This window comes from Brachypodium distachyon, chromosome 2 (genome assembly GCF_000005505.3).
Source record: "Brachypodium distachyon strain Bd21 chromosome 2, Brachypodium_distachyon_v3.0, whole genome shotgun sequence".
Taxonomy (NCBI): domain Eukaryota; kingdom Viridiplantae; phylum Streptophyta; class Magnoliopsida; order Poales; family Poaceae; genus Brachypodium; species Brachypodium distachyon.
The window spans coordinates 14,776,114-14,792,982 of NC_016132.3; the positions used below are offsets into that span (position 1 = coordinate 14,776,114).

At 51.7% G+C, this 16,869-nt stretch overlaps 2 protein-coding genes across 2 annotated transcripts; both read left to right on the forward strand.

Moving 5' to 3' along the window:
* Nucleotides 1–3,435: 3,435 nt before the first annotated feature.
* On the forward strand, nt 3,436–7,397 carry LOC100827467 (auxin-responsive protein IAA19). The gene is made up of 5 exons (XM_003567866.4): nt 3,436–3,946; nt 4,512–4,741; nt 5,469–5,610; nt 6,297–6,358; nt 7,011–7,397. Exons 1-5 carry the CDS (start codon nt 3,582–3,584, stop codon nt 7,019–7,021), a joined length of 810 nt encoding a protein of 269 aa, XP_003567914.1. The 5' UTR covers nt 3,436–3,581; the 3' UTR covers nt 7,022–7,397.
* A 5,106-nt stretch (nt 7,398–12,503) lies between these two features.
* Nucleotides 12,504–14,262, forward strand: LOC100837163 (mucin-19). Its single transcript, XM_010232737.3, has one exon. It carries the CDS (start codon nt 12,781–12,783, stop codon nt 13,846–13,848), a length of 1,068 nt encoding a protein of 355 aa, XP_010231039.2. The 5' UTR covers nt 12,504–12,780; the 3' UTR covers nt 13,849–14,262.
* Nucleotides 14,263–16,869: the final 2,607 nt, after the last annotated feature.

Here is a 16,869-nt window from a genome sequence, read left to right on the forward strand (position 1 = left end):
ATTGCGCACAAACTTCTTTAGCGTCCAAAAAAAAGATTGTATACGTCTTGAAAACATTTACAAACTACGATAAAAAAAAAGCAGAACGGTTCATCGAGTCGTAGCTATCACGGGCCAGGACAGGCGCGTACGTATGGCAGGTCCGTCCGTTGACCTGTGAAAGCAGCCCAGTACTCACATGCCATCCAGCAAGAGCAGACTCCGACCGACTCCCCCAGCAGCCCGGCAGCACCCACGCGGCCCTGCAAGTCATTTGCCACGCACGGTCACGGAAAAAACGCAGCAGCGCAATGCCTGGGCACGGCACGGGGCCGGGGGACAAGCAACAAACAATTGATTGCCATGGCGAAGAACTGAAGAAGTCTGGTGATGCACGGATGGATGGGCTCGCCATGCACGGGGGCATGGGGCCGGATGGCTCTCACTCCATGCAGTTTGCTCTTTTGTCCTCGCCGATGGGGCGGGCAGCCGGGGCCGGGCAAACGTTGGAAAGGAACATGGCGGGGCTGGATGGATATGGATCGTCATCATGGCTGCCGCTGCACGGGCCTCGCTTGCCGGCCGGCATGCATGCAAGAGCGCCAGGGTTTTTTTGGACGCGCGGAGCTAGACATCGATCCATCCATCGAGTTTGTTGTTCTGCTGCGGCCAAAATCATCAACCGGTCGTTCTAATTTAAAACCGTGTCAATCTTTCTTTATGTAACGGAGGAAGTAGGCTTTATGCATGATCAACACGGATGATGGATGGAGGAAGATCATTCATTCACGTACGCGGCTACTATTGTGTAATTGTTGACCGGTCTGGCGATTTTTATTTATCAAATCAAAGCGTGTGATTAGGCAGTAGAGCAACAGCTGACATAGACTCGCATAGAGTATACCGAAGTTCCTTCATCCTCTTGCGAGATGTTAAATGCATCGATCCGGTAGGCGCTCCATTACTCCTGGCTCCATATCTCGAGTATAGGCTGCAGCTTCACTGTTCTGGTCATCTGTTGTGCAATTATCCTTGGCAGTTGCAGGAGCGATAGAGCAGTACTACGGGAGGTAGCCAGAGCAGGGGAGGAAGGAAGTTAATGCGGGCGCTCTCGAGCACCTGTGGCAATGTATGATGGCCGGCGAGGTGACCGAGCGGCCGGTGCTGTGATGATGCGCGCGTGGAAGGCCGGCCGGGGAGTACGTGTATCAGCACACAGAGGCCAGTAAATGCACTCGCAGCTGCTTGTACTGGTACGTAGTGCCGATCGATCGATGGTCGATGAGCTATAGAGCAGGGCTGCAGGTGCTGCTGGCCTGCTACGGCGCCGCGCACGCCTGCGCAGGCGCAGCGCAGGCTGCAGGCGATGTCGAGCGCGCGGCACGGCAAATCGATCAGCAAATGCTAGTGGTACACTCGTACTACTCCGGTCGACCGATGAGAAGAAGCCCGGGGCCGGCCCTCGTCGCGCGCCGTGCGGCGCCATCAATTCTCTGAACCACCGAGATGCGTCGATTCTTGGTCGCTAGGTCTGGATTAAATGCAGTGCAACGCTAGGGTTGCAACACTTGCAAACCTTTCGCCGGCGGCCGATCGATCATGGAGGTGCGCGCTAGCTGTTCGGTGAGAATGTGCGGTCGCATTGCATGCATGGCGTTTTGTCCCGGGTTTGGTGGCAGCAGCAGCACCACCTACCTAGTGATGAGATTCGTTCCTCATTGGCCAAACAAGGAAACTGTGTCTGTGGTTCCATGGGGAAGCATTTCTCCGGTTGGCATGGATGGCACAGTGGAGTTTGGTACTCCTACGTAGCTGCTGCACACCACAGCGGAAAAGAATGTCGAATACCCCCCCGATTCGTTCGAGAGACGTCCAAGCATGGTGTGTTGGGCAATTATTCTGGTTGGTGGAGGTGGTGTACCGACCAGCTCGTACCCGGGTGCGTGAACATCTTCCCTTGCTTTTGCCTCCCTCCTCCTTCCCCGTATGTACAGTATATGTGTGCCGAGCGATGATCAGCTAGCGCCGACGCGTGCGGACGAGCTAGCGCGCGCGTGGTGAGGAACCCACCCGCGGAGCACGGCACACGGAATGGCCGTGTGCATGGGTTCCGGATGGGTCGGCCGGGGTCCGGAATTAAGATCGAGAGCGACGTGTCTGCGGGCGCTTGTCGGGTGGACTCGCGCCCCCGTGCCGGTCGGTCCTACCCCAACGGCCATCGCCGTGCTCCTGCCCACCCGGCCGGCCGGCGCCTCTTCTCAAGACACAAGTGCGTAGCGTACACACGCCCCGCCAGCCACACACGAAGGCTCGCACGAGTAACTACCAGCCGTAACGTGGATGGTCGTACTAGTGGGAAGAATAATTATGGCACAAACGGAGAGCATGACTAAAAAGAAACTCAGTTATAGTACGCGTTCCAGGGCCACTGTCAGTGTGTCAATATGGTGCGGGTGCGTGTCCACCGGGTACTAGGAAGGAATACGAGAGAGTGGCGCAGAAGCTGTCTGAAATCCTGGAATATAAAACCGGAAAGGGAAATCCACCCTCAAGATCCTGTCGCTGCAAAGGAAAACCGGCTTTACTTCTTTCTTGGTCAAGGTCGACTCGAGGCTGAGAGATGAAATTTGTCACCTTTTCACTTCCGGTACCTCTGTCAGTGTGTTCAGTGTTTCTTCCGATGTGCTGCACCTGCAAACGTTCTCACGGTTGATTAAACAAACACTGTCACGAGTTCGATCTCCACTTTCCACTAAACCACGAGTCACAGCAAGCACCAAATACATACACATGGACACCTTCAAGATACTACATTAATGACAAGGTCTTGTGCCGTTCAGTGTATTGAGGTAACACGAGATCTTGTAGTTGTAGACATGAAACATCTGAAAACTGTTTATTTAGATTATTAGCAAATGAACTGCAAAAATTCAGGTGCAACTTCTTATTCCGAGTTCTTATTTTTGCGAGGAATTTCTTATTCCAAGTTATTCATGGGCACATCAAGCATTAACACTTTGAACAACATAGTTCTAAGAGTTCTAAACTTCAGCCTTTTGCAAACAAAACAAGTACTCTTGTAGTTTCCAACCATTATTTTCTTACTGACCAGTATTCCGTTGATTCAAATCGTTCTATTTTTTCAGACATGTAAGCTAATGATATCGAGTCTGCAGAGTTTCATACGTTCGGCATCCCCGAATTCACCTTTTGACTTTCAAAATGACCAAACGGGTCAAGTCAGCCACACAGTAAAGCAAAGCAAGCAGCCACACAGCCGCAAGACACACACGTTTTCTTTCCTACTGTACCACGGTCTGTGTCCCCTCCTCCGAGGAAAATCACTAGGCGCACCCCGGGCGGGGAACCCAACCCAGCCAACCCAGCAGGCCCCCAAAACCGCGCCCAAGAAAAGGGGAGCAGAATAAAGAGCCGCCCGAGCGGTCGGCCACTTCGCTGCTTTCTTTAACACACGCCCCCACCTTCCTCCCCAAGCGAACAAAAAGAGAGGTTCCTCCTCATCTCTCCCCCACCCACTTCTCCTCCTCAAATCCTCTCCTCTAGCCCCTGCGCCTGCTTCTCCTCTACGGGTTGGGTTCCAAATGCCGCCGCCGCATCTCGAAGCGCGCGACTACATCGGCCTGGGCGCCGCCGCAACCGCGCCGGCCGCGTCCTCCTCCTGCTCGTCATCCGCCTCCGCTGGCGAGGCGGCGGGCCCGCACCTCGCGCTCCGCCTGGGGCTGCCCGGGTGCGAGTCCCCTGGCCGCGGCGCGGACCCCGCAGTCGACGCCGCGCTCACCCTCGGCCCCGCTCCGGCGACCAACAGGGCTGGCGGCGCTAAGCGCGGGTTCGCCGACTCGCTCGACAGGGGCGCTGCTGCCGCTTCCGCTGCTGCTGCTGCTGGGGGTGTGAGGGAGAAGGAGAAGGGGGTCGCTGAAGCCGCCGCCGGAGCTCCACCCGCTGCCAAGTAAGCGCGCCTCGGTCCGGGTTATGAGCTCGATTGGTTTCGTGTTGCTGCACTTTTTTATGAGCTCGTTGGTTAAATCGGAGCATCTGCTACTACATGAGGTTTTAGTTTGTAGCTTGATGTGTGGTTAATACTTCAGATTTGCGTAGTTGGTTTTGTTTTAGATTGCAGCTTACGCAGTAATGTCCAGTAATACGTACTAGTAATGATTCTCTTCATTTTTCTCGATTTGAGCAACTACTTGTGTCAATTAAAGGCAGAAGAGCAGGTTTCTTGCTAATGTTGCCACTTAACAGGGTCATGTAAGCCTGTGTAGTACGTTCTTGTAACCAGCCGGTTGGTGCTTACTTGCTTCTCTTAATTTTCCACCTGGACTAGTATTAGTGCGGAAGACATAACTGAGCTGTGTGATATGGATATATGGAATTAAGTAGTAATCATGTCATGTAGTCTCTGGGTAATTAAAAAGTTTAAAACCTGAGGTGGATGGCGTTTTAAAAAGTAATCATCCATTTTCAGATCATGTTTGGTCCGGTCTGGTTTAATTTAAAATGTTATGCACCAGGGCGCAAGTTGTTGGATGGCCGCCTGTTCGGAACTACCGTAAGAACACGTTAGCCGCGAGTGCCACAAAGACCAAGGCAGAAGGTGAAGGTAGAAGTGAGGCAGAATGCTGCTATGTTAAGGTCAGCATGGATGGAGCCCCATATTTAAGGAAGGTCGACCTCAAGACTTATTCGAGCTACGAGAATCTTTCACTTGAGCTTGAGAAGATGTTCACCTGCTTCATCACTGGTTAGCTATAGTATTTGATGTTCTATCCCATCTTGTTTTTAGATGCCAACCACTATTATGAAATACTCCCTCCGATCCTAAATTCTTGTCTCAAATTTGTCCAAATATGAACGTATCTATTCTTAAAAAGCGTCTAGATACATGTAATATTTCGTCAACAATTTAGGAACGGAGGTAGTCCAAGTTAATATCTTAGCTGCAGTAAGTATGAAGTAGAAATGAGATTTTCCGTTGCGTTCCCTGCTTAGTTGAGCTCAATCAAGTACTTCAGACTTCAGAGATTGGTAACATTCAGAGAATAATGTGTCGTTACTTGGGAATTCTGCTAGCTGAGCTACGGCTATCAGTTTGTTTTGACTAGTTAATGGTCAGTGACTAGGATCCTTTTCAGAAGATAGAAAATAGAGATGGAGTATATTACTAACTAGATGTGCTAGTCTGTTTTTGTTTCTAAATGGCAGAAACACAAAAGGAGACAATGATACATGCCATTAACTATATAAGGAATTGGAGTGTAAAGTTTATATGGAGAATATTTTCCGTTGAGTTGATTTGAATAGTATTTCGTCCTCTACTAGAAACACTTCTAAGTTTCTAACCTTGCTTATGAACCCTACAGCCTAACTTATTCAAAATATAGATGGAAGTGTTTTCTGGTGTCTCTTCTCTAAAATATAGATGTGTATTTCAAGGAAACTGGTTTATGTTTAAACTCGTGGCATTACAGGCAAAAGCAGTTCCTGCAAAACATCTACAAGAGACAGGCTTACTGATGGTTCTAGGGCTGATGCTCTTCAGGACCAAGAGTACGTCCTTACCTATGAAGACAAGGATGCTGACTGGATGCTCGTTGGTGATCTTCCTTGGGAGTAAGTTCCTAAATTTGTGTAGTTTGTGAGATTCCTGCAGCCTAACTTATTCAAAATTTTGAAGGTCTTATGACATTTCTTTTTCTTTTTCTTTGAATACTTGTGCCATTTGGATAACAATATTCCTCTGGCTGCTGATGTAACTGTGATTTATAACTTTGGAGATCTTTCATAACAGACTGATGGAACCTGATAAAACTTGTAATATGGTAGCCCACACTTTTTCAACTAGTGGTTTATGCTATAGACCAGCCCTTCTAAGATGGTACTTGGAAGCAGCTAAAAAAATCTCAAAATTACACTACTCAGCAACTTACTCAAATGTTGATATGTCCCATTTGTAAAAATGATTTTGAGTAATCGAGTCATTCTAGTTCACCAAAAAGCCTGGCTTGCCCTTTTGTGAATCAGGGTTCCGTCTGGCTGATGTGTGGATAGGTCTTCTGTAAACTTTTGGTTATTTGAGGAAATTGTATGAAGATAAATCTATATGCATCATATGCACCTGATTTTCTTATAGTCGATCTGTATTTGTATGTTATTAGTCTTTCTGTTTACACAAGCTTATGCCATATTCTTAAAAAAAAGCTTATGACATATAAATTGTTTGAATGAGTTGCCGTGCACCCTTTTTCTATGTTTCAGTAGCTATTCACGCATTCTTACTATCCGTCCACCATTTGCAGCTTGTTTACCACTACTTGTCGGAAACTGAGAATCATGAGAGGCTCTGATGCTGCAGGAATGGGTATGTGCACAAACACTAGCAATCTTTAATTGTATGTAATACGTGTTCATCTTTTATTTCTGAAGGCTGTGTTAGACAATTATTTTTCTAGCAAAATTTGTTATTCTCTTATTTGCCATGCATTTTGTTTGTTCCGAGCTTCCTATTGTGTTGGCATTGCTGCTTACTAATCAACCCTTGGTGTTGTGGTATTTCACACAATTACGTCGCATGCTAAAGTTCTTCATCACTGTTGTTCAATAACCTCTGAAATAGACTGTTATGTTTGAAATTGAGCACACTTACAATCGGGCATTGTCCTTTATCTTTTGTCATTTTGTGCTATGGCCCTTATCATATATGTAAAATTAATCACTTGTGATGCCAGACCATTTTGGGGAAAAATCAGAACGATTAAGAACAAATGTAGGTATGCTGTAAAATGTATCCATGGTGTCATTAATCAAGCCGCTAAATTCGCATATATTAAAAACAAATGTGGAATATGCATGAACTAGGAAACTTGGCATTCTTTTATGATTTTTTAGTGCTATCTTATTTGACAGTAACCTCTGTTGTTTTTGCAAGAAGTAACTTTTACATTTAGTTACCATATTGGTCAGTTTCAGTGTGTTTATTCATTTGGTCTGAAGTATATTCAATCTACCTGCAGCCCCGAGATAGCTGGAACAGAAAGGTCAGACCCAATAGGTGACCCAGCCTCCTGAACCACGAAAGTATGGGCCGAGTAACTCGAAAGTGCTGCTGAAGGGTGTGATGGTTTTTCTGAAGTATCTCTGCTGCTAAGTTTATCTACGTGTGTAGTGAAATATGTGTCATGCCGTAGAACACCCATTTTGCCGGCAATGTTTGTCTCACCATTGTAGATGGTCCCTTTTGTTTATGAGAGATCAACTCAGGCAGCCTACTGCTTCCTGTATGATACTTTCCCCGATTGTCTTACGTATATCCTTAAGTCGTATTGTTGCATATGAATCTATCTTGTGTTGCACTGTTGTGCATTGAAGCAATGCTAATCACTGGGATGCTATTATGGTAAGATGGTGTTTTGCTGCCCCCATGCCTTCTATGCTGAAGCTACATAGACGAAGTAGACAGGGGTTATTATATTAGCTAACAGTTTGGATGGACCTTGACTCTGGCTGAATAGCGAATACCTTTGTTGGTGATATTCTCAATGTCAGGTGCCTACGGTAAACTACTAATGCTTCCATTACCTACAGTTTTTTCTTTCGAAAAGGAGTATAATCCGGCCTCTGCATGCCATTTCCTACATGTTCTTCAGAAGCTGAGATAACTGGTGTCGTTCTTTAGCATTTTCAGTCCTGTTCGCCAGTTCAGTTTTCAGAAATACTGCTTGGTCAGTCTCTGTAACGGTCGGTTCAGAGGCGGCTGGAGAGCAGCAATTTTCAGCCCCAGAGGAAAACGCGCACACACAATGCAGCGTCTCGTCTACCGGATTCAGATCAAGAGTGCTGTGTTTGTTGGGGGAACGTGCTAGGCTACGCTAGCACAAAATAAAAATTCTACCGATCCCGTTCGGATCAATGCTGTAGATAATGGATCACGAGATTACCACCAGACGCGCAGACCCGTAGTGGAAGTAGATTCGATGATGCGTGTCGATGCCGAGTAGTCGTTTGGCCTGCTCCTCTTCGCCGATCCCACGAACAGTTCGTCCAAGCGTCGCAGGTGCAGCGCCTCCGAGGTATCCACACATACAGGGAGGAACTTCGTGCGGCGAACTGCTAGAACCGATCACAAGGTTTTGGGCGTGGATGTGTGACGGCCAAATATAACTCGCGTCTAGACTGGTGTAACCCTAGCCGGGTTAGTCTCCTCCATTTATATAGACGTCCCTAGTGGGCTCAACACTTGAGACCCGTTAGGAGTCTAACCCCGATACGAGTTGGATCCGATCCAACTTGGTCCCCACCCCTTAAGCATGTGACCCTTCTTCAGGTTCGCGGTCTGTCGGACACGACTACGAGCTCGGACTGCGGGCCCGAGTAACACCTTACTTGTCCACTAGCACCGACTCAAGTCGATAGTTGGTAGCGGCGTCTAGCAGCACGTGCCAACTCCCGAGTGACCACAAAGTATATTTACGAACCATACAATGTGTCATATGCAACATTCCTTTTGCCTCACGATATGTGTGTCGAGCTCAAGGCGAGCGCTTGTCATCCTTGTGGATAGCTCGACTCTCTTCTCATTACTGTGATACAGATTTCTGAACGGGTTAACACTTAACCCAAGTGGCATGGCCATGCTTTCTGAATCTGATCACTCGAGAGGGTCCAGAGATATCTATCCGAATAGGAGGGGCAAATCCCATCTTGATCAACCATGACTCGCAGCATGCTTTTCACCAAACCCGAAAACTACCTTTATAACCACACAGTTACGGAGTAGCGTTTGGCAACCCCTAAGTAGGCCGATTCACATCCCAAGGTTATGCGATAACCTCAGATCTAGGACTGGCATATACATCGTACTTGAGACTAACAAATGACAATCATCTCGTCGTGTCTCAGTGCGGGTCTGTCCGACTCAACAATCTCATTGTTGAGTCCATGTTATTAGTCGGCAACACCTTGCCCTATGACTTGTGAAACATAGTCATCATACTGATTCACATTGCTAGTTTAGGTTATGTGTCCGCATAACCTCAATGACCAGATATAATTAGAACAACATCATAGAATACATAGTATGATAAACAAATCACGTATTTATGATACATATCAGTGATGATGTTTAAGGACAATAACAATAACTCATGCATACATAGGAAATAACATCATCACATGGTTGCCTCTACGGCATATCTCCAACAGTATTCATTGCTGATTGCTAGCACTAGGAGACATTCAACTGAAAAATCCTTTTGGAGATCTTAAAACAGGATTGGGTGGATCATCGCGAAACAGTTGAAGCCGGTGGCGTTGCCGGTTGTGTGGAGAAAAGAAGACGGGATCAATAATTTACTTGGACATGATAAAACAGTATCTCCCAAAACGTGTGTCCTGGATCCTTATCCCAGTCCTCCAGACGTACGGCATACTTTGATTAGAGCTGCCTAGAAGACCCAAAGAATGTTAAAATTCAGGGGCCGGTCGACTGGAAGAGGCAAGATCTTTCTTCGGAAGCACTGGAGACGGTCGTCGACAAGGGAATCAATGTGAGTGCGGCTGGCGCTTGCCGCTTGATTGGGGAGATCTGGTCGGCCTCTCCCTCTCCACGCGATGTGCATTGCTTGCCTACCAGCAGCTCTAGCTCTCGCAAGTCGCAACAGCTCCTGATCATTCTGCCACGCATGCACTTATGGATGTATATTCTCCTCGTCGGACCTTAATCGGTTGGTAGTGACGCGTACGCTGCTACCTTTTGATCCCGACGTAAAGTGGCTTGCGCTATGGCAGTGTGGCTACTTGACTTGAGCAGGCTCGGTCCATCGATTCAACTCCCTGACGAACGGCTGAAGGAGAGCACATGGAGTATGCCGCAGGGTTGCAGATGGCTTGTAGGCTGTAGCGTTTGATTCGAGCTGATCTGCCTGTAACTGAGAGGGACGAGGAGTATACGGGCTCTAGCAGGCCATGTGCTGAAACCCGAGAACGTTTGTGTACGCAGTTCAGTAAATCTGGAGGCAGGCGTCGCGTGGCCGTGTGCTGAAATCCAAGGCAAGCGCTATTGCCGCTGCTGCAGGCTTCAGCCGGTGCCGGCCGGAATGGGTTCACCACGTGCACTGTATCTGCCCCAGGAGGAACTTTTTGAGCATAATCCAATGGGAACTGTAGAAGCAGAACAACTACCCACTGGGCCTGGGCCAGGCCAAAAAGTCGTGACTAAGGCATGCAGGCCGATGGCCGGTGTCCAAGCTCAAAACCAAAGCATAATAAACTTGGGATTTTTCTCAAAAAAAAAAAACTTGGGATTTCCTCCGTACGTGCGTTCAAACGAACACGCATAAATTCGACTCGCCCGTCCGTCCTGCCTAGCTACCCGGCCGGTCATTTTAAATCGCGACCCCATCCCTCGCTCGTTTACGTGCTCGAGCCAGCCTCCATGATTTCGATGGGCCAACACGTAACGCAACAACGCACGTACGCGGTACGCCGATGGAGTGCCTGGCTCGGGGCACCACCGTACGTCACGAGGAAGGAAGAGCTTGAATGTGTGTGGATTGATGATCGATCGAGGCGGGCCCCGACGGCGGGACACCGGGGGTACGTAGGCCATAGATGGTTGGATGGATCGACCGGGACCATCGGCACGGCAACACCGCCAGGTCCAGGACCACCGTACGTACGTTACCCCCGAGACTGATCCAGTGAGCTTGACAACACCTACAGCGCCGGGGGCCCGGAGCCGGACCACACACCCACATCAGAAATTAAAGACTCCAAACCCCGATCAATCGATCGATCCCGGATGCATGGACGCAACGGACATAAACTTCCAACATGAACCGAAACGAAAATTCAAAGTGTGTGCGTTGCTACCTTGTGGTGCCATATATATGCCTGCGTTGTATATGTGATCTCCGTCGTTCGTCAGTCAGGATTCAGGAACCCCATAACGTCTGGCAGCGCGAGGGGGGTTGGACGGGCCTGAACGGACGGAACAAGCCCCAGTGGCCGGGCACCCTCCGTTCACGTGGCCTCGGGTCCCCTCCGCCGCCGCCGGTCCCAAACAAAACAACTCCATCCAGGACGGTGCTAGTGCTATACTACGGGTTGGGGTTGGACGGAATGTGAGTTATAGTATTTGGTTCGTTTGTTTGACGTGACACGACGACAAGACAAGGATGGATGGATGGATCAGTGGAGTTATGGATGTCACGCGCGCGCGCGTACGTACTGCATGGACATGCTGCGGATCTATTCATTCATGGGCCGCCATTGAGAATGTGATGACTTGGATTAAATGAACACCCCCCCGGACATACCGTGCGTCCATAACTTCGTGTCCAGGTAATGAACACGCACGCGGACACGTACTACTCCTCGCGCTACAGTCCGGCCGGGCCTGTTAAGAAAGAAAAAAACATGTGCAATTTGCATCGCTACCACCCGCCCCTGCAGGAGAGGGGCCGGACGAGCTGATGACCTCGACATCGCTCGATCCGATTCATTCACTGGCTTAACTTACGCACAACAAACAAACTGGGACGGATGATCGAAGATCGACCATTGGCTCCCAGAATGCAGGCCGATCGCTGCTACTCTCCTCATCCCCCCCCCCCCCCCCCCCACCCACCCCACACACACACACCAATAATGCAGATCCACTGACGCACAGACGCAGCAGCAGAGCAGCAGTCACTCTCGCGGCCAGCCCCCCAGCTAGCGGCCGTGGCAGGAACAGGACAGCCAGGAATGGCATGGTTGCTTGCTCGATCAGCAGTCACTCTCGCGGCCAGCCCCCCAGCTAGCGCGTGGCAGGAACAGGACAGCCAGGAATGGCATGATCGCTTGCTTGCTTGCTCGATCAGCTGCTCCTCCAATTCGTTCGTTTCAGATCGCCGCCGCATATATGCCTACGTACGTCGTCGGGGCACAAGACGGCGCACTGCTAGTCGCTCCGCTCGACGATCTATTCCAAGGCCTGCTGACAGACAGTGTCACGTCACCGGTCGACCCCGGCCTCTTCACTCCCCGAGGGATTCTGCCGTGATCAGTGGCTCAGCGGCACTGCGAGGCCAATCGGAGGAGCGCGGGGGCTGCCACGTACGTATGCTGCTGGGCGCGGCGGCATGCTTTGTTGCTTGCTAATGCTTTGCTCCAGGGATCGCTAGCTCCCCGTACCCCTCCCTGCCTGACCCGTGCCCATCCGCTGCTGCTGCTGCCTTGTTTGTCCCGCGTTTTCGTCCCAGTAAAAATGTACGCGCTCCACGGGAGCTCCACTGCTTGCTTCCGTGGGAGTAGTAAATTAGATTGTTGAACTCGGTCGTAGTTTATCACCGAATTTAAAAGACCATGCCCATTTATCACCGAATTTGAAAGACCATGACCATTTTTGGGGTTTGGGGTTAGACTTGTCTCTTTTTCTACGCCCAAAGCTGTGTGAACCAACAAACTTGGGTGACTCCAAGTAGATCTCGGGACCCGTAATTTTGCGGGGACTGTAAATCCTCTTTCTCTCTCTCCTTTTTTTTTAGCCGCCATCAATCCAAGCCTTCGTCGTCTCGGGCTCACTGGTTTAAGTACCAACGCGAGCCACAGGGGCACCGCGGCAGAATCTCGTCGACAGCGCAGCAGCCAGAACCCCGCGCGCGCATTCAATTCCGTTGGCATTGGGCCTCCACCAACCTCCATATCACCCGGCCGGCCGGCCACCCCTAGCTCCCCTCCCACCATTACCCGTCTCCTATACGTGGCGGCGCCTGCGCCTCTTTGCGCGCGCGAGGTGGCAGAATGAGTCGCGGCGGCGGCGCGCAGCAGCCGGGCGGGGGCGCGGCGAGGATGAAGGCGTCCCCGCGGGCGCTCTTCTCCTGCGGCATCTTCAGCACCTGCACGCACCCGGCGCTCAGCCCCACGGCCACGCCCAATAACAACGGCAACATCAACAATGTAAGCTTCGGCTCCGCGGGGACTGGCACTGGCGTCGGCGCTTCTTCTTCTTCTGCCAAGGGTGGCTCCGCCACGCCCTGCGCCGCCGACGCGTCGCCCGTGGCCGCTCTGCCCTCGCCCTCCAAGTGGCAGCAGCAGCAGAAGACTAATGCCGGCAACGCCGTGCCGTCGTCGTCTTCCTCGTCCTCGTCCTCCTCCGCCTCGCAGAGCTTCACGCAGTGGCGGCTGCCCGTGCACCACCCGCCGCAGGCCTCGGCTTCGGCTTCGGCTCTGGTGAGTGCGGAGGAGAAGTTCGCGGCGGGGGAGGTGGTGGCGGCGCTGCGGGCGGTGGAGCGGGAGATGGAGTCTTCTTCATCTTCGTCTTCGGCGACGGCGAGGGCGCCGGCGGGGGTGGTGGCAGGGGTGGTCGCGGCGGTGCGGGAGCCGGCGACGGCCAGGCTGGCGGCGAAGGTGCTGCTGGTCGTGCTGCTGGAGGAGGGGAACAGGGAGGCGGCGGTGGCGGCGGGCGCGGCGTCGGCGGCCGTGGAGGCCGTCGCCGCCTCCGGCCCCGCCGGCGCCACGGCGGAGCGCGCCCTGGCGGCGCTGGAGCTGATCTGCACGGCGCCCGGCGGCGCCGCGGCCGTGCGGCGGGAGGCCCTGGCGGCGCCCGTGCTGGCGCGCGCCGTGGAGGGGATGCCCGGCCGCGGGCGGGAGTGCGCCATCGGCGTCCTGGCCGCCATCTACGGCGCCTCCGCCTCCGCCGCGTCGGCGTCGGCGGCGTCCCCGCCGCCGCCGGAGGTGGTGAAGGCGGTGGTGGCGGCGATGCAGGGGGAGTGCAGCGCCCGCGGGCGGCGCAAGGGCGCGCAGCTCCTCCGCGCGCTGCAGGAGGCCGGCCGCCTCGGGCTCGCCTGGGACGGCGTCGGCGGCTCCTGACGCGCCGGGGGGTCTGTCTCTCTCATCACGTCTTCTTCCTCCGGAGCTTAGCGGGCCCGGCCCGATAGTGAGGACAGTGGATCGGATTAGGTGGATTGCGTTGCAAGTTGCATTGCAACAGCAGCCTTTCAGATTAGCGATAATTGATCGAAGGCCCAGTCAGTGGCCCAGGTTTCACTGTAGGCTCCGATGATGATTTGTACCAACTGTTCCGTGAGATCTAGCTAAGGTAAGCAGTCGGTCGGTCCCAGGGCATGACGCATGTTTCCCCTGTCCCTTGGCTGCCTGTTTCACTGCTACTACATCAAAATCCATCTGATGACCTAGTAGAAACTGATTTTACTACTGTCAGATGACGTTCAGCTGCAGAGCATTTGAAGCCAAACAAACAAACATTGCACGTTGTTCAGTTCAGGCCATCCTCAGATATGGTGGGCAATAGATATGTCTTTTGTGAGCCGCGTTACACCATCGATCGATCTTGCCAGAGGTAGCAAAACCCAACGCCGTCCACAGCAAACGCACTGTGCGTGCAGATCAGATCAGATAATTCTTTCCTTCCAACGATCCCATTCATACATTCACGGGCGCTGGCTAGTTAGATTTGTGCCCAAAATCGCCATGCCCGGTAACCCTGCTGCTTGAGCTGCTGAGCTTCTTTTCCTGGAAAGAGTAAGCAGCACAGCGCTGGTTCCGGTTCATCACCCCGCTGCTGGAGCGCCGCAGTGCAACCAAAGCCATTCCCTGTACCGTCCGTCTCTTTCCCATCTATAGCTTTTAGAGCATCTGCTTTTCCATGCAAAGGCGGCCCATGTAGAGGCTAACCAACTAGGTCCAGTTTCTTTCTTGAGTTGACTTCAGCCTCACTCTGACTGACTGCTCCGTGACGGACGGTAGCGTGTGATACTATGGCTTCTCTTTTCACAAGTCCTCTGCCTCTGCATCACCAAAGAAAGCGGATTCCCCTCCCTGCCTGCCTCTGTGGCTTTGCCTTCTCGGCCCCAATTATTGCTGCGGCAATGACACCTGTCTTCTTCTTCTTTTTTCTCGTCAAATCGATCTTCCCTCCAGGGTTCAGTTCAGTGCACTGCAGCAGGGGAAAGAAAGACAGTGTTGGCTTTGGGTCGATCACATCATCACTGCTCATACTGGAACTGAAACTCGAAGGATGGGTGGTGATGCTGGCCGGCTGCAGTGAGGAACGCGGGCCGGTAGACTCCTGGGCCGGGCTTGTACGCTTTCTATGGGCCATCTTGGGTCCAGGGACGCGCGGTCACCGGGCACGTGAGTTACTGGGCCAGGCATGCACTCTTTCAGTTCAGTTCAGTTCAGACTTCAATTTGTACAGAGCATGTTTTTCTTTTTCTCTTTCTGTTGTGCCGTGTGCGTGCAGGGAACGAGGGAAGATCTATAGCTTAGGGTGCATTTGGTTGCCTGGATAGGGGTGGACGGGACAGGAATATCCATTTTTTTTGGCTGGATGACACTCATTTGGTTGACTGGATGGGGTGGTCGAGGGCATCCAACAAAAGAGAATATTTCTCAAATAATATCCTGGCCAGCCATATCCCGAAAATTCGGCCGGATGGGCTCATCCACTCTCTCCTCCCGAACCGTTTTCTCTATTCTATTTCTTCCTCCGCTCGCCGTTTGCAGCTCCGGCTCCCGAGCCTCGCCGCCCGACAGCTGTAGCCCGCCCGAGCCCCGCCGCCGACTAGTCCCGCGCCCCTTCGCCGGCTCCTCCGCGTCTCCTCCCTCTGTAGCCCGCCCGATCCCTGCCGTCGACTGGTCCCGCCCCCTCCGTCGGCTCCTCCGCGTCTCCTCCCTCTGTAGCCCGCCCGATCCCTGCCGTCGACTGGTCCCGCCCCCTCCGTCGGGGCCCGCCATCTGCAGCTTCCCTCCCCGCGCGACTCATCGCAGCTTCCTCGAGCGAGACGAAGTGCTGTACGGGATTGATTTCCTCGATGACTTCCTCAAGGTGCTATACGAGATTGATTTCTTTCGCTTAGAATCCCTCCGCGCAGCGCCGTTGCTGCCGCTCTCCCCTTCTGCCGGCTGCTCCAGCGCCTGCCGTCCCGTCCGGCCCAGACCGCCACGGCCGTGAAGCGACCGTCCCGTACAAGCGTTCGATGTCTGTGATTTTAGCGTTAGTCCCTGAATCGATTCACTGGCACACACAGTTTTAAGATGTAATATTATAGAACAAAAGTCTCAAGTATTACAACGCAATATCCAGAATTTAAGAATACTTACAAACTGGCATAACCCCTGGGTTAGCTCGAATTAAAACAAAAGCTCAACCGCGGAAAGCGAAAAATATAAGGGTCACATCAACACCACGGTGAGAGCATGTTGGAATGTAGGCCCGTAATCCCACGGCAAATACGTACCCTCACTCTTCGTCAGAGCTTCCTGCATCATCAAACGATTCAACCAAGGATCAATACATTGAATGTATTGGCAAGATCACTAGTTGTTTTATCGGAAACTATCAAGTACATGCAAAATCTGGTAAGGTGGAGTTCAGACTATTTGCATAAAAACATCTTTGTTTCATCCTATCATTTTAAACAAAATAGTTTTATCACTATTGGACATGAGGTAGACACACCCATGCTCCTATTAAAATAAGGACATCGAATAGACAACAACGAGTGCTCCTATCCCAAGTTCAAACCATCAAGTTTTATTATGAAGTTGGAATGAGTGAGACTATCCTTACAATTCCACTATCCAGTTGCTCATAATTGTCCATGACCAGGGACACGGCTAAGTACTTAGTTTGACACTCTCGAGAGGTTGTACACATTTCCCACAAGAAATAGACGTGTTAATTCTTTACTGTCCTCAGGATAGAGTAGCAACGGCATCGATTACATGAATTTCAGAGGTAATTCCCCAAACCGCCTGAGGGACCCGCGCTCCCACCTACACAGCTACATCATCACAATCCCTCGGATCTGGGTTCATACAACTTACTCGATCAAGCCAGAGCCCATTTAGCATGTGGTTGTACTGGAA

Excerpts from the sequence above, each read along its gene's own strand:
- LOC100837163 (XM_010232737.3), top strand. The coding sequence starts at position 12,781 with ATGAGTCGCGGCGGCGGCGCGCAGCAGCCGGGCGGGGGCGCGGCGAGG.
- LOC100827467 (XM_003567866.4), top strand. The coding sequence starts at position 3,582 with ATGCCGCCGCCGCATCTCGAAGCGCGCGACTACATCGGCCTGGGCGCC. Across the intron at positions 3,947-4,511 it reads GGAGCTCCACCCGCTGCCAA|GGCGCAAGTTGTTGGATGGC; the intron begins GTAAGCGCGCCT and ends GTTATGCACCAG. Across the intron at positions 5,611-6,296 it reads GTTGGTGATCTTCCTTGGGA|CTTGTTTACCACTACTTGTC; the intron begins GTAAGTTCCTAA and ends CACCATTTGCAG.